Source organism: Apteryx mantelli, chromosome 6, assembly GCF_036417845.1.
Source record: "Apteryx mantelli isolate bAptMan1 chromosome 6, bAptMan1.hap1, whole genome shotgun sequence".
NCBI lineage: Eukaryota > Metazoa > Chordata > Aves > Apterygiformes > Apterygidae > Apteryx > Apteryx mantelli.
Genome location: NC_089983.1, coordinates 13514532 through 13536834, shown reverse-complemented (window position 1 = coordinate 13536834; position 22303 = coordinate 13514532). Strand labels below are relative to the sequence as shown.

The following is a 22303-nucleotide window of genomic DNA, read 5'->3' as shown; positions in this document are numbered from 1 at the left end:
CTAATTGTGGTAGGTGAAAATATGCTGACTTTGACTGCAACATTATCCTGACCTCAGATTCAATCAGAAGTACAGTTTGTTGGCAATAACTCGGGAAATGACAACTTTCTAGAACAGACTGGAAAATGAAATGTTAGACACATTTGGAAATCTAAAGCCATAAAATATCTTACAGAAAAGTCAGTATGTTTATTTGTAATTGCATGCAGAATGAGTCTAATCCCATTAAAAAGGGGGAAAAAACACCCCACAAGTGTTTCCATCACAATTTGGGCAACTGATTGATTAGTCATAATTAGGTCAAAATTTTAATAGAGCTGCTTTCGTTATCTGGAGAAATCTGTTGATGGCCACATACTGCCTTATAACTTATCTTTTACCTTCAAAAAGATATAGGTACATAACCTTTATAACATGCATTTGTTTCCTCTTAACAGTAGCTGAAAGGATCAAAAGGAACAAAAGTAAAGAGAAACATTATCAATGTATTAAGCAAATAAAAGTAACATACTAGAAGGAAGAACGACTGAATCCAAATTGAACCACCACAGGAAGATGGATTTTGACACTTGTTTGCAAAAGTTCTGACAAGACATAGGTAAATATACAAAATAAACAAATTCATTGGTCTGGCTCCTGTCTCTGCTACATCTTTAAGTCTTATTCTGCATTTCTACCTCTTTCCATCTTCACACTTCAGTGTAATAAGAAGCAAGCCATGCATGTGCATCACACCAACACAGGATACAACCTGTATGTTAAGGAGTAAACCTACTCCCTTCACTGTTAATTCTTATAGTGCAATCTCCAGGCTAGCAGACAGTGTTTAAGCTCTCTGTTTGGGCTAGCAAGGGCATGTTTGGGTCCCGCAACTTGTTTGTACAATATTAATAATGATTAAGTAGGCTATAACTAACACTTTCAGTTGCACCAGTGCCAACATTAATGCAGTATGACAACAGCAATTATGAAAAGTTAACCAGCTTTAATACACTAAAGTACATTTCTATCTGAGGATGAGAGAGATTTAAAAAAAAATTCTTTAAGAACACCAATATTTGGGAAGAACTGTTTTTCAGTTTTCCTTAAGGAAGGAAAATTGACCAAGTCTGAGAAAGCCTAGGTTTAGAATTACTAACACTATTGTATCATATATTCTACAATAATGACTTGTCTTCATACGCGTTTCATCAAAATCAACCTTTCATCACTTCAGAAAAAAAAAAAATCATGACATCCAGGGCTACAGAAATGCAAAAGTTGTGTGCATCAAACCACTAATGATTCCAATGAATCCAAATAGAACTGAGGCAGGTTTTAAATTTCATCACAACTCTCAAATACTCCAACTTGGACCGGACCTCCATTGTGCTTGACACCCTAGAAGCGTATCACAAATTGCTTACATTTTACACAAAAGATACAACCACTGGACCTAGAACTTGGTTACAGTACCATGTTTATAACTCTGGTTTTAGATGGTTTAGCTATATCTTTTGTCTTCAATCCATTTGACAGAACAATAGTGAGTCACTATAAGACCTGATTCAACCAACTACATAATACATACCTACAAGTATGGGTTCAAAACTTGCAAAGCATGTTCTGAAATTTTGTGACATATTGAGGCCTTAGCAAGAATATACCTTTCAGTCATGTGTTGATCCAAACTGACACATCTGCATGCATCACTCCTGCAAAAGATAATGCTGGTTTAAACAGGCCTCGTTACAAACAGCAAATGACTGCACAAAGTATTCTACACAAGGTATTCTATTGTTTACCAGAAAACATTTAAAAGTATTTTTGCACACAGCTTTGAAGACACTTCTTCTGCACACATTGTAAGATTATCATAAAGAGGACTGATTTGGTCTACCCAACTGTAGAGAAGCCAATCCATTCTGCATAAAATAGAAAGCTACTTAACATTGCAACACTTCCAGCAACGGACCTCATTTAAGTGCACGTTCTTAAAAAAAAAAAAGTTCATGAATAAGTTCTGCAGGGATCTGGCTTGCCACATGGTACTGGTTAGCTTGGTTTCCTGCTACTAGTATGCAATTAAAGACATCTAAAACATATCAAATGCTTTTTCAACACTATCTTAAGATGTCATTGCTTCAGTTGGCGCAGGATGGGATGAATCTTGGCTTCACCGAAATCAATAGAAGACTCCACTGGATCAAGATATCATTCAGTTGTAAAGACCTGTTAAAATTAGGACTGACCTTCTTCAAAGACGTAGCTTATTCCAGGCATTCTGTGGTGCTCTCTCCACAAAAAATGATAGCAATTAGTTTCAGTTAAATTACATTTCAAGAATAAAGAAACTACAAACATGTAAATTCAGTCTTTATTTTATTAAAAGATGATTTGTTCTGTTGGAGGAATGAATAAATTTGTATCTGCAAAATGTTACAAACAAACAAGGAACAAAACCTTTGCTTCTGGGCATGCTCAGACCTATACCACTATACAGTTTTCTGAAAAATATCATCTAGAATATTGTAATTCATAGCAAATCAATCATTAATGAAAAAATTCTGGGATTTAAATTGCATTACAAAGTGAGGTACATTTTACTTTCCTTATCTGTTCCAAAAACATCAACAGTTCAAACACTGTTCTATTTCCAGAACAAGTATGAATTCAGATTACTCCATTCTCAGGCAGATTTACCCTAGGGGAAAGAGAAAGGAAGATAGCTAAGAGAAATTATGAATCATCATCCCACTCCCTTTTAGCACTGCTCAGTGCTGTAAGCAGACTCCCAAGCACAGGAGCACATGTACCAGTCTTTCCTTCGCACTTCGGATCAGGACACCATCCACTTCTATTACTTGTCACCAATTTATTTCCAAATAGAATAGCCTATCCTATAATTTAGCTCTTCACAGCACAAAAAATTCAAATGCATGACTGACAAAAAACATGGAAACAATAAATCTGAAATTTAATGAGCTGAGGATACAATGGAAGAACATCTAGCAGTAGCATTGGACAAGCTTGTAATATCACTGTGTTATTACAAACTCGTATTATGTTAAATGACTAAAGACAGTAGAGACAGAGAAGAAGATAAAAAGTTACAACAGCAGGCAATATTTCAAAATACATTACCGCATGTTAGAACATGAAAATCACAATGACATGTATTCTCATTTGGGCACAAATTCAGCATGAAACTTAAATACAACTTTGGATTAAGTCACAGGCTCATTATAAATACAATTAAATACCTTGTTGAATCTGAGTCCCAGAGAGGAGCACTTTGATAATACAACCGAAAGAACATCAGATGCAAAATTGTAAGAAAGAACTATAAAGCAAAAAAGCCCATTAGAAAAAGAACTGAAGAACTGCTAAGTGCAAGTGTCAGACATGCAACTTTTGGGGACATGTTATTCTGTGTTGTTCAGCACCTGGGACAGTAAGAGTCTGGTTCACACTCAAGGTACACAATACAAGTAAATAAAAAAGCTGCTTAGTATGAGATTGTTTTAAATTATTGAATGAGTACTTTGTGGGGAAAAAGACTTTTTTTAAATTTTAAAATGTATAAAAAACATAAGTATAAACTTATGGATGGTCAAAACTACATATGCATAAAATAAGAAATGGTTGGAAACAATTTTCTAAACTGCTGCAAAATACCCTGTGTCTAACTGCCACCAACTAGATCCTAAAAGCATGACTATCCCTCTTTAAGCCAGTTATCTTTCTCTACTTTAAGACATACTGATACATTAGCAAACATCTTTGTCCACTGCTGTCAAGAAAACCCCCTCCCATCAACCTCAGTAAGAAATTATTTCAGCTCTCAAGTTTTCTGTTAGTGTAGACTCCACAATCATTACTCATGTTTTGAAGTTTCAGCCATGCTGCTAATGAAGTAATGTGCTGTTTAATAATGGCAGCAGAGTATAGACCATTTATTTAATAGGAAAGTGTGCGACTAATTCCTCAAGACCACAGAAAGCTTCTGTCTTCCTTCTCACACATGATTTTGAGTCTCTCTGCAATTTTTCTTTTTTTTTTTTGTACCTATCTTCATCAGTTCTCTTTCCAATCCAGTTTCTACATTTACTTCTAATATCAGTCTCCCTTCTCTTTCATGTTTATTGAGCATGCATACAAGAGGTTTTTAAACAGTCAGAAGTGAGGCATATAATAAAATCTGAAAATACAGTAAATCTTATTTTGACACTGTCAAGCACAGAAATGTTTCCAGACTTGTACCCCAAATCTTATTCTTCAAAAATAAAAATAAAAATAGTTGTTAGATTTCATACTTTAAAGGAAAATATATAGCTACTTATACTCTTATTTAAATATAACACATTTTTCAAAAAAAAAAAAAAAACCCACACACACCCATCTGGATGGAGGGGCCTATTATTTACAAAAGAAAAAAAAGACATTACATGCTAAAAAATTAGTCATTATATAGTCCTCAAGATACATGGTTTCAAGGAAAGGTTGTGTGCTGAAGGAACACAAGCTTGCAATAAACAAGTATAGAGAACAATATTTTTGACTGTAAACAAATACGCACTAGTGTTCTTAAAGTAGAATGTGCATCAAATCTTATTCACAAACTAAACTATCCATGCTCTTCATCTGTACAATACTGTGGAAAACGAGCTGGAAGAAGTTAGGAAAGATGGGAAGATAGGAAAACTTTCTCATATCATAAAAATACGTTAGAACGGGACATATCTATGTAGTTAATTTAAAGCTTTGCTTTAAAACAAAGTTTATATTAAAAATCTTTTTTTGCTTTAAAACTTTAATCTAAAAACTAGCCTTTCTATAAAAAACAGTCCTTTAAAATTTTGCTTTAAAAAAATCAATTTTATATTAGACAAAATATTAAATTATACAGGCACAGTTAGCTAAGAGGATTATAAGAACTCATTATAACCCTTTGTCTTCCAGTGACTTATAATAATGGTCATAAGATTGTGTCAACTGACAATCATATGGAAAAATACATCATGGAAATCAACTTTTATTTCAAAATTATTAAAGAAAAAATCTGTCAGGCTGCATTTGACTTGTAAAGGAATTTTGTTTCCAGCTGGTTTAAGTACATGCACATCTTATTTATCATGGGAAATAAGTACATGCATCAAGAATTTACCCAAAACTTTTTTTAAACTATGAGTGTTTTATGATGACAGCTTTTATATTTACTTCAGATATTATATCTAAATCCACAACATTTTAAAGTCCACTATTATCTCAGTCCAAGCTACTGACCCTGGACACTTTAGAAAATGAATCAAAGTTTGTGGGTTGTTTTTGGTTTTTTGTTGTCTTTGTTTTTTGCAAATGCACAGATATGCCACAAAATGGCAGAGAGTGCAGAACTGGTCTTGTCTTTTATACATTATTCTTACATTCTGAAAGATTTATTGTACATGTATAGAATCCACAAAGACCTTAAAACAGGACAGATATATGTAATATTCCCAATTTCAGATTTACAAACCAGAGCCCTGATTCTGATATTTAACTATGTGCTTAACTCAATACAAGTGAATAGTTAATCTTGAGTTTAAAGCACAGAAACATCTGCAAGACTGGTGCTTATGTCTCTTAAACACACCTTAATAAAATAGGCTGTCATCATAATAGCTCTCAAATAAAAACTATGGTCTTTTGTGCCATAGGTATCATCATAGTAGTTAGACCATCCATGGTCAAACATGAATTTGTATGGAATATATATATATATATATATTTTTTTAATTCAGCTAAATGTTTTAAACAGATATTTAAATGCGTAAACTTTAATAAGTTTAGGTGGATTTTGCTTTGTGTTTGATTTTATTTAAATATTTTACCAAGCTTTTAAAAAGAAAGAAAATTTCAACAATTGTACACAAAAATTTAGACAACAATACACCCAATTAAAATTCAAAAAAGCTCAGAAACGCAAACTTAAGGTTGAAATTCTAGAACAACTCACTGCTATTTGTTCATATCATAACTTTTCCTTCCTCTCATTGAGGGATGTGAAGTTTATAGGTAAACTGAATCAATAAGCTATTAAAAAAAACAAACAACTAAACCTATATTTCTTTTGGAATTTGAGATTTCATTATAGCCACCACCATTTAAACAGTACCCTGGAGAGACATTTCCTTACCAGCAGGGTCAATTATTGCTTGATGAAAGCCCACAGTGACTTTATTTTGTCCAAAATAGCTGATTTGGACAAGGTTTCAGGAAAAAAGTCTATATAAACACACGTACAATTATGTATTTTTGAAGAAAGTGCTGAATTGATCTGAATTGTATCATACTGCATTAATTTCAGTGCCACTCCATAGGAAGTATATGATATATTATGTGTTGAATGAGGTGTGCATATACACAAACACAAAATACATACATATAATTCACCCCAGATTAATACATCTTCATTTAATTTTGAGCATAACAACTGAGTCATTTTATGGACTTTAGAAGTAGGTGGAAAAAAGAATAGGTACAATTAATACAGCTCCTAATTTACCCTATTATAGTGCACTATTATGCACTGGTAATATCATAAAAACCAATATGATACCATTCAAGCTTGTAATTTTTCAGATGTATAGATGAAGTCTTGTAAATAGGGTTCTAAGTGCTTTTAACGCAAATACACAACTTCTGCAGCTTTACACAGTAGAACAGTGCAATACGTAATGTGCCCATATTACAAGAACAAGCGCTTAGTTTACAGTTGTACTTGTTTCACATTAGACTGGCTTTGCACTTTCTGCAGCTCTAGCACTTCAGCTGCTTTTCCTATGACCACCTTTTTTCCCCCCTTTCCTCTTCCTCAATCTGTTTCCAGGTGCTGGCTATATAAAAGAGTCACTGTTTTGGTGGCTAGCTCTCACCTGGTAGGACAAGACAGTTTCGAAGTAATGGTACAGCAGAGGTTCTTCTAGAGGGTCGGTTCACAGTGCTAGGGTGACCCCTATCTCCACTTACCTCCCAGCTCCCTATTTTGGAAGAAGTTTGCTCTGGCTTCTTCGGAAAGGATCCCGATGTGACTTTCTGCCGCTTTTCAGGAATCCCTGTGATAACTGTTGAGTTCAGAAAGGTCCTCTTCGGTTTCCTCCTTACCTTCAATTTTTTAGCATCAGGCTTTTCTTTCTTAAGGTGCTTTCCCACTGTAGTCGTCTTTGTCTGGTGCCTACAGATGGAGAAGGCAGAAGATTTCTGGGCACGAGGAGGGAGTTTCCTTCTTATCCCCTCTTTTTGCTGTTTTTTAGTTCTAGAAGTTTGTTTGCCTGGGGTTACTCTGTTTCCTCTCTTCCCAACAGTACATCTGACAGACATAGGTCCTGCAGCCTTTTTGGAAAAACTTGGTTCTTTATTAGGGCCTTCTTTTCTCTTCCATCTTGCCTTTGGATTCTCTCTCTCTAATCGCTCACTCCTGATGGAGGTCAAAGGGGTTTTGGCAGCTCTACCATTAAATGGAGTTAATCTACCATCTGCTTCCACCTGAGACTGGTGAGAGTTCAAAGGTGAAATGGCCAGGTGTTTAAAAGAGTTCTCAGAGCGACCAGATACCAGACAATCTGATCTTTCTGTGGAAACAGAAGATCCATCTGTCTTTTGACTTGAGGCTATATCATTCCCTTTACCTGGATCTGGCAGGAAAGATACTGAACATGAACTATTGAAGTCTGACCAATTAAAGGATTTTGACGGCATGCCCTCTCTCTGTGAATCAGCTAGTTTCCTCATGTTTGCATCAAAGCTGAGACTTCTGAAAAGCTGTCGAACATGGGAGGGCTTTTTGGCCTTTTCTCCACCTGTACTCTTAGGAGGCGTTTTCAGAATTCGATTTGTCAGTGGGTCATAATACTTGAAAGAACATTGTTTATATTTATACCTTATAGAGTCCTTGCTATCTGTGGAGTTGCGATTTCTCCTCATTTTGGGAATATCTGTAGGTTTACCTTTACACTGTTTAATCTCTGGACATGAAAGCACATAGACCACTGTCTTGGGCTGTACAGGGCTCATAATCTTGCTATAGGACTCAGGAAGTTTAAGGGCACATAGTCTAGTTTTCATGTTTGGAGTGTTTTCATTCTCTGGCCACACAATGTTTGCTTTTTGATCAGCTGGATCGGGTTCTCTTCTAGTCATTTTTCTTTTTGCTACAGGGTAGTTCACTAGACTTGTTTGGGTGCCATGGCTGACTTTAACTACCTGACATCTTGAAGCCAGGCGCCATGTCCTTTTCCTAGGCATTTTAAGAATTTGTGGGTTGCATAGCGTATCTGAGGCTAAAGATGGGCTATCAAAATCAGAGCCACCACTTAAAGCATCATTGAATTCTGGCAGTGCTTTAACTGATGCACTTTCTGTTCTATTACCCTCAACAGTATCATTCTTTTTTTCATCTTTCTGTTTCTTTCTCTTCATTCTCTTCCCTGCACATTTGGCTGAAGATTCACTGTCAAAGTAGCAGCGAAAACGACCTTCCCTGAAATCACGCACAAGTTCTTCAATTTTTATATCATCTTCATACATTATTTGAGACCAAGTCTTTCCCACGAAAGAAGGAGGCACATGAGGCAGAGCTGGAAGAACTGGTTCTTCGGTATGAACTATCACATCCTGTTTTGCTGCTTGTATTTGCTCCATTGACTCACTTTTTAAAACAGAAGAGAGCTGTGTTCCATAGTCTTTATTTTGCAAGCTTATTTGGACCTCTTTCAGGAATTCTATATCTTTTATAGCTGCCTTAGGTAAGTCTGTTCCTGACTGAATAAGTGCATCACAGTTAAAACTCACTTCAGAGCCCTCTAAATGAGTATGGTCCAGAAGCGAAGAAAAAGTTAAACAGGGATTATTCTCTTCTTCTTTGAAAGGTAGTTCTTTAGAAGTAGTTCCATGGCAGTATTTCAGAATAACATCTTCAATAGTTTCATCCACTGAACTTTCATCATCTCTGTTTGTCTTCATTTTTTTGCATCTTACTAGTTGTGGGGATGTCCCAAGATCTAGGGAGCTGTTGATACCCACAGTATCCCTGAGATGGAAGTCAGACATCAAAGTTTCACCCTGAGTTTGTAAACCATCGCGTTTTAAGAGAGATTGACCTGAGGTAATACATAAAGAATCACTGGGGCTGCACATAGGATTCTGACACATAGGATTTTGATGTGAAACTGAAGGGCTTTTTGGGTTAACCAGTGCCAGAGCAGGATTCAAGCATGGGTTCAATAACACATCCTTACTGCATACCTCCATTCTTTTTTTATCATATCCACTATGTGGAATAATATTTGATGCCACCAAATTCCTAACATTTTTTACTGTTTTAGGATTAACAGAAGAACTATGAATTAAAGGACTGACGGAAAAATGTTGAGGTACTGGGCTCACAGCTGTAAACTGGCCTTCATGGCTATGATTTGCAATTTGAGCATCTCTCAGGGTATGCCATTTCTCACTGCTACAAATGCCCACAGACTGCTGGGACATTCCTGTAATATGTTCCTGTCCTTTTTCTAGTTTCTGAATAAATGCTTGCATTACAAAAGTTTCCTTTGTGCCCTTATGAGATAGGCATGGAGCAGAAGATCCCATTTCACTGACGGACTCCTGGTCTTTGCTGGAAGCTTCCTGTCTGCTTCTATTCTTCTTTTTCTCTACATCTTCTGGAGATAGGCAAGCATTCCTAGCAGTCTCTGGAGTGACAGGGAGTGGTATGTCATCATAGGTTGGTCTAGGGGAAAAAAAAAAAAAAAAATACTGCAAATACACTTAAATTTTTTCAAACAAAAGTAAACAAACAAACAACCTCCAAAATAAATAGTTACCTAGAGTGCATCACACCTAAAGAGTAAAATCAGGTTACTAGCTTTGCTACTTTAGTAAAGAGATTCAGAGATTCCATTAAAAAAAAAAAAAAAAAAAAAAAGTGCCAGGAAGGAGAGGGGAAGGGTGAGAAAATGCTGCACAAAGCTAACGACAGCAATTTGGGCATTAGTTTGTTACCCTGTTCATGCACCTATTAAGAATGGCCAAAGAGACAATACTATAATTTTATAAATAGGGCAAGGCAAGATTAAGCGGTGTTCTTTGTTCTAAGCTGTGAGCTTATAAAGAAGTTAATTCATTGGTAAAACTACAATTAATAATAAGTTGCTGCAAATAAATGGAACACTACAATATTGCATACCATAAAAATACTACTGAATATAAACACCCCTTTCACTACAGAACGTGGTTGTTCAGTAGGAACTCTGCACATATTACAAGGAATTCCCATGCTCATTGCTTCTCACAGAAATTGCCCAGCTTCAGACTCACTTCTATAGGAAGCCTAGTCATGACTGTTCAATCTCACTGCAACAACAGCAGATTTTTATATATTCTACAACGGATATTCTTTAAAAGTCCTATCTTTAGGACCACCTCAAATGTGTTTATCTCTTGCAAAATTAACAGAACAGATATTAAATAGTCTATATGTCTGTTTCATTAATTCTGCAGGATTTCTATTTCTCTTATGCATCACATGAATCCACAAAGCTTCAATTTGTGTAACAATTGGGAAATCCAATGAAAATAATAAAAAATTAAGTAAATATAACTGAAGAGAGAATAGGGTCCTTCACCTGAAAGTTATAACCAGACCTTGCAAAAGTCATATGGATGCTTACTTTAATACATGGCAGACAGCCTCCACCAACTCCCTTATGGTGCACTCATCTGCCCACAGAAGTATCAGGAGTAAATTTGATTGTAAAGTAATTTCCTTTGAAGTTGACAAGATTTACTACTAAAAGTGCAAGTTTCCAGAAGAAACATACATAGGACCACGAAAAAAAAAAAAATCGTACCTGGAGCCACCTACTTCAAACCTTGGAATAAGCCTCAGCTGTGATCCACTACTGTATTTTGTTCTCTCTTTCTCTGATAGTTATGAATAGTTTTCCAGCGAGCTGCATACTCATTTTATTATCATTTAATCTCCAATCACATTTTCCTTAGCTTGCTTATAAGCCTCATACAAGAACACGTCAAAAACCATGCTAAACACAAGGTAGATGGCATCAAGATGGTTCTCCTCTATTCACAAGGTCTGTTATCCTGTTAAAGGAGGAAATTAGAATGGCCTGACATGATTTGCTCTGATAAATCAGCAGTAACTGTTACTCATTACTTCATTATCTTCTAGACTCAGTTTGCTTATTCGTTTCTCAGGGAAATGCTACAATTTAAGCAAAGACATCTATAAGAAGATCCTCTCTGGGCCCCTACTAATAAATGACGGTTTCTACATTTGTTCTTTCCCAAACCTTCTGAAACATCACACATTCTCTGTGACCTCTCAAAAACAATTACTAAGAGCTCCCAGATTGCTTCACAGGGTACCTGAGCTAAATATCATGAGTGCCAAAATTCCTATTTATTCAATTCATGAGAACTACAGAGCCACTAACAGTCAGCAGTTAAGTAAATCACAACTGGTAGACTACGTAGTTCAGTAAAGATGTATTCTTTTTAAAATATCATGTTCTTTTTTATGAAAGGTAAAAAGAATAATCAGTTTGTTTAACAATACATAGAAGAATAATGAGAAAATGTCAATTAACTGTATCAACAAGTTTTGTATCAAGAAGTTATATTTGAGATGCAGGAACTTGATGACTTCTGCATTCCTATTCTCTTACAACATGATATTAAATGGGTTAATTAAGCTGTTAAATAAAACTGTGGCATAAGAAGATGATAATAAGAAATAACAAAATGACTGAATGAATAACAGAGGTCTTCGCTGAAGAAAAAGTAAATGTCTCCTATAGATATTTGCAATCTATAGCTATTGTTTATAATATAAAGATACAAGGGAATTATTTGTTTTCTCTGCAGTCGTAAGTATTTGTGCAGGCTACAGTGCCTGCAAACCTGCAGTTTTACATTTACTTTTTCTTCAGCAGAGTGCTGCCAATCAAGTGTGATGGAGATAGTTCAGGAAAGAAGAGCTGGTCCCTTCTGGTTTTGCTGTTGTGCCCCCAAAATTCTAGAGAGAGTTCCCTCCCACTCCTGGGGTAATTTAAAGAGCTGTTAATCACTGTGATGGAAGTTTTTTGCACCAAAATTTTCTGTGAACAGTGCTGCAGATTGTGTTGCATACAAGAACTATCTCCAGATCTCTTTTCCAGACCCCTCTGGTCTGTGCAAGCCACACTAACACACGCAAAAAAAGATGCTAATTATTACAGACTCACTGCTTAGCTCCATAGGTAAGGTTGAGTCCAAACCCTAAATACTGAAATTGAAACTGCAAAATTTTATCTTTGGTTACTTTCTAGAGGTTAGAAGATAAAGACCACCATGCCTAGCTAACATTGCAATTTTACATGATGTTTGAAATCATGTAAAAGACATATACTTGCCCCTGCATCCATAAAAACAGTGTGTGTTGGGGGCTAAGTATGTGTATGTGCCTATACCCTTACATATTGTAATAATAAACAATTTAAGTGAAGGTAAGAAAACTATAGTGGTAAATGGCACAGCTCATGCACACCAGAAGTAGGAAACTTGCAGAAGAGATGGATGAGTTTGCTGTATCTCTGCTGGTTAAAGGAAGCAACCACACAAAACTGACATCGCTGAGATACCAAATTATATTTTTCCTCCTCACTGTAAAAGTTGTTTAATTGATACCTGCCACAGTCCTGGGTTTTATTCCTGGTAATGCATATGGGCTATAACCACAGGCTGAGAGTCTAAAGAAAAGAAAATGCCAGAGCAAAACTTTTCTATTACTAATACATTTACGGTTACAAAAGACTGGAGGGTGGCAAATATAATGCTGATCTCTGAAAAGATAAAGACGTTCTAGGTGGCACGGATAGCTTGTTTTTCCCAGTTAGCAGGTTCTGTTCACTAAATGAAATAAGTTTCAATTTGCAACAGCTCAGGAGATACATGCCTTTTTCACATGGTTATTGCATTAAAGTATATCCTGTATTTTATTTATGGCAAAAAATCCTGGATGTTTTCAAGCTAGAAATTTATTTGTAGTGAAGTGTTCGTGTCCCAGGCTAATTTGTCACAGACATGCCTAATAGCCTTTTCTACCACATCCCTGATAATATCAATATGATTGGTTTCAGACAAAACAGACTTCTATCTGTTCGTCAGATCTATCCTAGTACTTCACCTGAGCACTGCAGAACACATTATTTGTGGACTTAAGCCTTTGTCAACAAAAGCAAACTGCTGAAGAAACAAGTAGGTACAAGAATACCAGAAAAGAAAAGAAATAAAAAGTTCTACATCAAGATACACTAACTGATGTACCTAAACCGGGCTTAGACTGGGATTTTTGATCAGCTCATAGAACAAAACAACAAGGAGTGAGGCTTATCTGATTTCATTTCAGCTGGTGGTTCTACAGAGACAAACCTACATACTCACACTGTTATCACTCTTGAACACACTCATGAGGAATGAAGAGAACACTTTTCAAAATATGAGCATGAATGAATTGGCCAATTAAGGTAATTCATATAAGCATTAACTGAATGTGTGAACAATAATGAAGGATAACGAAAAAATAAACATAAATATTCACCTGACATAATCCACAAACAATCACTGTCAACAACCCAAAATTATGAACTCTTTCAATACATATCATAAAATATACTGCTAAATATACACATACATATATATATATAAAGTTCACAGTGTATACATTATAAGAATTTGTAAACATGCATCAGGCTCTACAGTCTACCAACATACTAGCTGACCCACACATTCTTACTTTTTGTTAGGTCTTCACATCCAGTTGCTATCAAAAAGCTGTATCAAATCATTAAGTAATGAAACAAAGTTTGGAAGTAAGTGGGGAGACAACACAAAAGGAATCTACCTGGACAATGTTTATGTAAATATATTCTTTTCTAAATTGCCTCAATACAAAAGTTTACCTATAATGGGCAAAATTTACTGCTCAGCGCTGGAACAGAAATAAGTATTCACAACATATGCATTCTACACACAATAAAAAAAAAAATCTGTATTATACCTGTTGTCATGGTATCTGTGGGGATGATGCTGCAAAACATCTTGCAGGAAACGCTCCATCAAACTACTGGTACCCATACGATTCCTACAGTAAGTGGTAAAATGTCTGTGCTGGGAGCTGAAAACATGCTGATGAAAGATGAAACATATCGCTAATTTAATACTATTGTTAACACAGTGATATCTCCATAAAGATGGCTTCCTAGGTTGAATATAAACACTGTTACAATAAAAAAGTCTAAATAAAAAGTAAAATCTTCAGTCTTTTCTATGCTTTAATGCCTTGATTCAGTGAGATTCTTAAATACGCAACTAAATTTAATGAATAGTCACAATAGGGAATCACAAATAAGCCTAAAATGTGTTGAAACACCTTGCTGAGTTGGAAACTAAATCAGCAGCTCTGCGAGATGCTCACAAAACTTGTGACTGGTACAAATTATCTAAGTATATCTATAAATGATTAAAAATATTTTTGAACTTCGTATGAACAAACATCCTGTAATTCACTCAAAGAAGAATTTTCATGAGCATACAGGGTGAAATAGGTTTCTACTTTCTAATTAACAAAAGTATAAAAGACTACAGACCAAGGTAGACTTAAAGAACAGAAAAGTAAATATCTGATCAAGTGGCTTCAGCTTTGACATCTAACATATTAACCCCAATATTTTACAATTTATACAGATCTCAAAAATAAAGCCACAGAAATAAAACTAATGGCTGCAATGCACAGCAGCCTGCCACTTTAGAAAAGCAGACTGCAGAAAGCAAGTAACACAACCAGCTTCTTTATAATACTTAAGAGATGAGATGGGTGCATACATTGTGCAATTGACAAATTTATTATTTTCCATTCAGTATTGGTTTTTCAGTGTAGAGACTGACATTTTATAAGCTGATAAATCCTGCTGGTACTTCTTGCTATCTGTTTCTGAATTATGCAGCAGCCTTCCTACCTGTTCAAGATTACTGTAGTGTATATGGCAGCAGTTGCAGTATCCTTGTCTATTTTGCGTGGTGGATACACCAGGCCCAGGATGTTCTTGTCCTCTTGTGTGTAAACTGAAAGAAGAAGTTAATATTACCAAGACATTTCAGTAAGAAAATGAGAACTGTTGGGTTGCTAGTTCAAGTGCCTAGCATAAAAATTCTGAATATCTATGTTATACTATGCAGTTGGAACAAACTTGCACTGTTAAGATTTCTATTTCAAAATCATAATGACAAGCAGCATTACACATTTTTAAAGTATTCCCAAACATTTATCAGTAAAGAAAACATTTTTTTTTAAGCAGAATGAAGGATAACAGGGATTGAAGGTGCAGCTGAACACAAATTATAATTTGAGTCAGCCATAGTCTGACAATAACTGTGTCTCAAGAAAGAGGCAGAGTCATCTTTTCATCCTTGTGTTTTTTAGTATTTGGAAATAAAAATAGACTGAAGACCAAGAAATTCTGACATCCAGTGATATTAGCTTTTGGGCACTATAGTGCGCCTTCCCCACAGTTTTTACTAGTATGCTGGCATCATGCACTTGATCTACATTGTATCATTGTCACCAATTACATAAGATTACAGACAACGTTGAAAAATACATCCTTCCTGTTTTACTTCATGTAAGCAGTAAGTTGCATGCCAGTTAGATCATCATCTAACTCACCTGCTATTACTCTCCTGTTGTAGAGAGCCTTCAACACCATGTCTTTCCATTCCTATAGCAAAAATACAGAAAGTCAAACAGAAGTCAAGATCTTTAACTGCAGTTAGTTACTTCCCTTGCATTGTACTTGTCACAATTAGTATTTTAAAGGAAGATAAAAAATTTAGTAAGTTCAAGAAAACATCTACAGAGATTCTTTTGTCCTCAAAAATCCACTATGAGCTTCATAAAATAAGCTTTGCCCTTTCTTGGTTGAGGTTAGTGGGAACTTTTCTATTGACTTGCCTGGGATCAAGATTAGGCAACCTACATTTAGACTGTTACACCCATGATCACCAAGATAAAAATGCTGCATATCTTTAACAGCTTACAGCATGACAAGAAAATTGCATCTGTATGGAAACTATGTGGATGATTCAGAAGTCACTTCTTCCATCCAAGTTCCATGCTGAAATTTAGGAAACCAAATTATGCAATTGAAACTACAAGGTGAACTAATACTTCTAATATTAATTATTATGGTGAAAAAAGAACAAATGCAATAATATCTACTTTAACTTACTCACCTTGTGTGGAAGAAGCAGAAACTTCATCAGATGGCTTGACTCTGTCAAACATCTGTAAGTCAAAAACATAGCAACTGAGAATAAAAAAATAAAACACATAGTAAAGCTTTACCTCATCCTCAATTTCAGCATGCCCAAGCTCTTAGGAAGCACAGTTTTGTTTCAGCTATAGATCAATGCTTAACTTAAAGGTATCTGTTCTGTAAAAAGCAATTCCTGCTTTGCTAGGTTACTCTCATATTCTATTTAACAATGCTCTACACTATCCATCAAACAACTTCTGAGTGACTGCAAACTGTCAATGACTGCCAGTGCCAGCAACTGAAAACCTGCCAGTGCTGGCTCACATGCAGCAAACTATTTTAACCAATCCATTTGCCAGGGAAGTAAAGTGGAACAGAAGTCTTTCTCTGATGGCAATTTTGCAGCTGCATGTTAGCTTTGACAGGAGAATGGGGCAATTTCTGATCTAATTAGCAAAGTCAAATACTTTGCTTACAAATACAGCTTAGACTGTTAGGTTAATAAGCAGTAACTTTGTCAAATTTATTAAATGACAACTTCTTCAGTTGCATTTGCATTACAGATGAAAGATGTATGTTGTTAATAAAAAACAAACAAGAAAACAACCAAAAAAATAGTCATCCAGGCTGGAAAAGTAATTGTTTTTGTTCAAAAGATCTGCAAACCAACAATGAATCCCAGAGTTTTTAATTAAAATATGACTGCAACAACATGCAACTATAAGTTTAAGGGCACCTAAACACAAAAGGTTTCCAAGTTTCACACAGTCCTTTACCTTATAGAATACAAACATAAAGTCAACTTTCTAGTACAAACCTTGGTGTATCAACTTTTTTCTTCCACCAAAGGTGATTCCCAGCTAGCAAAAAGTAGATGTTGAACAGGAGGCCATTTGCAGCACAGGACACTTATTTCTTCTCATCCCATCTGGCGACAATGAAGTTAAAGAGCCTTCTAAAATACAATTAATAATGCACATTTTCCACACTCTAAAGCGTGTTGTTTTTTCTGTACCATTTTGCAAATAAGTCAGTCAATAAAATGAATAAATGTCTTTAAGTCCACTGAGCATCTTTCTTTTCCATTACAGAAGTTGTTTTGACAGTGTTTCCTTCCTAAGTGCTAACTGTTCCTCCTGAAATAACCTTGTTTCTCCTTTCTTCCTCATAGTCCCTGTTTATTAAACATTTATTATGTTGTGATTTTGGATCCTAGTACTCACAAAATTAATTCTATTTCTATAATAACAGAAAACAAATTCCTCAATATTAAACAAATTGAAATGCATGTATTTTGGGCACAATTCATGAACCTGCTCTAAAAACATGCTTTCTTTTGCTTTTGTTATGTAAACTAGTTAAATATTGCAATAAAACATTAACCAGAATTTTCACAGCTCATTAGATGTTCAAGGCATTTCATAAATTAATCATTACATACTCAGTGAAGTAGTATCATTTCCATATCACAAACAGGGAAACAGAGACATGGTAAAAATAATTTCCATAATCATTGTCACCAGCATCACAGCGAAAGCACCACATTCCATCTCAAAACTCAGAACTTAACAATTCTTAGACCTGCTCTTGGCTTACCAGACATATATGTCATTGTAGAATAACAAACTTAAGGTTTCAACTCACGCACTTTTTCTTTTTTATAAACTGTTTTTACAAGAACCGTTCTCTCCTTTCTGCTTTCCCATTCTCGTATGTAGAAAAGATATTACACTCCTATATGAGGCCTATACCATTAGTCTCACTAGACTATATGTGATTTTTTAAAAAAAAACTGTCGTACTTTTTCCCTCACTATACACTGCTCAATATAAGTAGTAGGGCTGCTATAGCAGTTGCAGTATAAGGCAAGTTTTACAGCCAGAAATATCCTACTAGCTCAACTCAAGGGGGCAGAGGGAGAGGGAAGGGGGGAGAACAGACAAAACAAAACAGAAAAAACAAGAATCACTCTCCTTTCCACAGAATCCATCAAAAAAAAAAAAAGTACCTGTACTTAGAAACTTTGTCCTTCCTGACTATATTAAGTGCCTCTCCTAAGCTTGCATATCAGGAACAATTTTAGGTTCGCCAGTTTTAGGTTCTTTACATAACTGCCTAGGAGGACTCTGTTCCTAAGTATGGTTGGGAGATAAAACCTCTTCCAAATAACAGTTCAGAACAGGAGTCTAACTTAATTGTATGTACACTTGTTATTGTGCTTTTGACCTTAAAGATCACTTTAAAAAAAAAAGGCAATTAAAACAGAGTCTAAATCCAGCACAGGATGGGCAGATACTGCATAACTACAAGAAGATGGAGCACTTCAGCATTGTTATTTTGTATTGAAAAAGTAATAAATTGACTACAGCATCACGGATTTCAGTAAAGATGATGTATGCCAGTCAGGCAGCAAGAGAGATCAGCGTCCACAGCTCTTGCCAGGGTATGTTAGTCATTAGTTGCATGGTTCTTGGAGGCAAACAATATCTGAAACTTCAAAAAGATATACAAAATCCCCTGGGGCTCTGAAAATCTGACCCAGGGGAAATTTCCTGATAATCAGTCTGATCCTGAACATGGGCAAAACCTACTCGTCAAACAACAAAGAAAGGCTTTCTTGATACCATCAGCAGATCTCAGTCACCCTGTTCATCTGGAATTTTACTGGAAAAGTGAAGAAAAAAAAATCCCACAAGGCTGTCTTCAATGAATCATGCTTAATGGAAACTTGTTTCCACGTGCTTGAAGTCAACTTGCCGAATCTCTAAGATCTGACTCTACATATATTCTTAAGACACAACTGCAACTGCAAAGTGTAATAGGAGTGTAGTGACCTCAGAGGAGGCTATCCGCTTCTTTCCAGTTCCAGAAAAGACAAGGAACAGGAAAGTCAGATACTCATTCCACAGTCAGCAGGGGGCACCACAACCATTTATCCCAATCCCACTGCTCTAATTTGCCCCCAAAATGGATTACACTGCATTATTTATAAAAATGTTTAATTAAAGACGCCAGGCAGTGTCAGTTGCAGAATATGAGAGGATAACTGCTTCAGTGATTTATTACTTTCTTATTTCAAAGAATAATTTCAATGGTGATACTCTGCTGAGAGCTTATTCATCATATACAGTTATTAAGGCTACACCCATAAATCAAGTTACACAAAGACTCATGCACATTTAAATTGAGCTACCATCACAGTAACCTTAAACAGCACAGGACCGTTAAAATAACTACACTGAACTAGTCCAGGCTGGATTTCCTCTCCAACATTTTGCAGTTCAAGGAGACTCAACGGAGGAGATGTTCTCACTCAGGAGGGGCTAAGTAAAACCTGTAAGTCAGCATTATCACTTAGTAACTGACAAGCTATATTACCATTTCAGAGCAGATCTTTTCCAGAGATACTTCTCTACACAGCTGACACACAAGAGAAGATTTCTCTTTATCTCTGTGTTTTATGAGAACACTAATGTACGGAACAAAGAAAAAAAAATCTGAATGAAAACTATATACAGGTTACCATCTGACATTATGCCCAAATCACAGTCTAGTAACGTAAGGGGAATCTCCTACACAGATGCCATGTTTATGCTGCCAAAACCCAGACAGTCTAACTGCAATTCTCATTTAGCCGAAAGAAAAACTATTTCTATGCATCTACAAAGGATTTTTTAGATCTGCAGGCTTTGCATGGACAACGCGTGCTTTGCTAAGGTATTTCCAACTTGAAATATCTTAAACTGTTGCATTAAAAATTAACATTAACACAGTTCAAAGTAAACTATATCTGTATAAGCTTCAGCTGAAACATTTTACCACTGAAAAAGTCCTGTGAACTGTGACAAATGTAAAAACAACTGGCTACACGCAGAAATGTTTGATTTGGTTAACTTATAACCCAAGGGCTACTTTAGCACTCTCTCTTTTGTATTTAGACACTGATGCTTCTTTTCGGTTTTACTGAGTTACTTGAGGCACAGTAGCCAGAGCATGAATATGCCTCAGACAAGCACATTTAACAAGAACAGAAGAGAAACCCATAAAGAGAAAAACCAATATGCTTGAAACACACATATAAAAATCAGTGGTGCTTGATAACATATATGAAAATGTCAAAGGCATCAATACCATTCGCCTACTGCAGGTAATAAATTATAATAAAAAAGAGCAAAAAAGACGATCAAAACCGCTCCCCCCCAAAATACCTCACGAATACCTCTAACGACCCTTCAGCTGAGAAAGTCAGCACTGTGTAGACACGAGGGAAAACAGAGGGGAAAAAAATCCCCGTTCAGCAAAAACATTAACCCACCAACAGCATTAGTACAAATATATGCTTTTAAAGAGTGAGGGAGTTTATTTCTTGGCCCCAGCCCCCGCGAAGGCGCCACCTGAAGCGGGGAGCAGAGCGGGGGGGGGGGGTCGCGCTCCCGCCCGCGGGGCGTTTAGCTAACCACGGCGGAGACCCCGCCCCTGCCCGCGCGCGCAGAGCTGGGCGGGTGCGTGTGTGCGTGCGTGCGCGCGCCCGCCTCAACGGCCCTAACGGCCCCTCCCGCGCCGCGCCGCACCGTTCCCCCCTCCCCCCACCCCGTAACGGCCGCGCGCTCCACCGCCCCCGAGCATCGCCGCTGCTCCCGCCGGCGGCGGCGCCGCCCGGCTCCCTTCCCCAGCGCCGCCTCACCTCCATCACTTCCCCAGGAGCTCTTCCGTGCCGCGCGGGGGTCAGGGGATGCCATCCGCTGCTTCCTGCTCCGGGTCGGCGCGACGCGGCCGGCGGGGGGGGAGGGAGGAGGAGGAGGAGGCGGTGGCGGTGGCGGCGGCGGGGCGGGACGGGGCGGGGCCGGCGGCGGCGGCGGCGGCTCTGTGGGAGGAGGCCGGGCAGGCGGCGGGGGCTGTTCCTCGTGCCTCAGCCGCGGCGGTGGCGCTCGGGTCCCTGATGCCGCCCCAGGGGGTTCGGCCCCGCCGGTGGCTCGCGGGACCCCTACACCGAGCTGTGGTAGGGGGACGCCTTTGATTTCTGTTGTGTTCTCGTGGTCTGTGCATAGGTGCAGATCTGTTTTCACTGCTCCAAAAAAATAAGTCACCCGTGCAGAGCTAAAGTTGCCCGGTGATATTTTGTTGCCTGTTATGACATAGAACTTGCCAAAACTTGAACTGATGGAAAAAAAAAATTAAGGAAATACGACTTTTAGGTTTATGTAGCATAATGTTTCTGCCTTTTAAGGCTGACAGTATCCACTAATAATTATATGCTCATTCTATTTTTTTGAATAGAATTCTTTGGGTAGGAGTGTAGATTGGTAAGAAGCCATCATAAAATTCTGCAGGTGCAATATAGACAAGGTTTAAGTATGTGAAAGCTCAAACACATGCACAAATCATTGCATATCAGCTGAGCTGCATTGTTTAAATGTGCGTGTACTCCATTTCTGGCTAATGCAATTTGAAATATGTTATCTTAGGCTAAAATAGTTTACTTTTATGATGGATTTATAGCAGGCTTAGCGGGTTACTGTGGCCCAGCTAACCCTTTGTAATATGTTGAAGCGAAGTAAACTCAGTGAGGCTTCTGTGCTTTCAGTGTAGCTCTGTACTGGTATTTCTTTTCCAGGATGGCTCATGTAAAACAGAGGTGCTTCTTAGCAAGAGAAGGCTTTAGAGTCTGTCTTCCAATGTTACATAACCTGTCCTTGGAATGTTTCTCCATAGTTTGGCAAGGGTAGAATGGAATATTCTGTCTTATGGACTATCAGTCAAAGCAGAATTTAAGCTTGTGTTGTCAAGTATTTCTTGTTTTTTTTTTTGTTTTTTTTTAACTGTTTATGTATTTATGAGGTTGCACCTTGATTCCTGCTTAGATAAGGTATTGAGAGACATCCCTTCCTCTCAAACTCCTCTTTACCCTAGGAACAGCAGATCTACTCAGCACATTTGTGCATGAACACTGAAGTGGGACTAACAAACTTCCTTTC

At 37.1% G+C, this 22303-nt stretch overlaps 2 protein-coding genes across 8 annotated transcripts in view; one reads left to right on the top strand and one right to left on the bottom strand.

The window, feature by feature from the left end:
* Positions 1-1664: 1664 nt before the first annotated feature.
* On the bottom strand, positions 1665-21079 carry ZDBF2 (zinc finger DBF-type containing 2). 4 transcript variants are annotated; one of them, XM_067298787.1, is made up of 8 exons: positions 21013-21079; positions 17146-17283; positions 16306-16357; positions 15740-15791; positions 15033-15138; positions 14075-14202; positions 7126-9748; positions 1665-1694 (listed from the first exon to the last, which is right to left on the bottom strand). In XM_067298787.1, the coding sequence occupies exons 3-8, from the start codon at positions 16355-16357 to the stop codon at positions 1689-1691; spliced, it is 2967 nt and encodes a 988-aa protein (XP_067154888.1). In that variant the 5' UTR covers positions 17146-17283; positions 21013-21079; the 3' UTR covers positions 1665-1688. The 4 variants fall into 4 exon arrangements, with proteins under 4 accessions (XP_067154888.1, XP_067154884.1, XP_067154885.1 ...); XM_067298783.1 differs by lacking the exon at positions 1665-1694 and having other exon boundaries at positions 2355-9748; XM_067298784.1 differs by lacking the exon at positions 1665-1694 and having other exon boundaries at positions 2355-9748; positions 17146-17256.
* A 156-nt stretch (positions 21080-21235) lies between these two features.
* The window catches only part of CMKLR2 (chemerin chemokine-like receptor 2), a 28109-nt gene continuing 27041 nt past the window's right edge, over positions 21236-22303 (top strand). For 3 of the 4 annotated variants that reach the window (XM_067298798.1, XM_067298793.1, XM_067298794.1), the window contains exon 1: positions 21236-21327. The gene's annotated coding sequence lies outside the window, so the exon portion shown is untranslated. The remainder of the gene's footprint in view (positions 21328-22303) is intronic. The other variant, XM_067298792.1, reaches the window with a different exon arrangement.

Coding starts and splice junctions, on each gene's coding strand:
- ZDBF2 (XM_067298783.1), bottom strand. CDS start 16,357: ATGTTTGACAGAGTCAAGCCATCTGATGAAGTTTCTGCTTCTTCCACA. Junction 15,792..16,305: donor TTCTGCTTCTTCCACACAAG/GTGAGTAAGTTA, acceptor TTTTTGCTATAG/GAATGGAAAGACATGGTGTT. Junction 14,203..15,032: donor ACTACAGTAATCTTGAACAG/GTAGGAAGGCTG, acceptor ATCTTTCATCAG/CATGTTTTCAGCTCCCAGCA.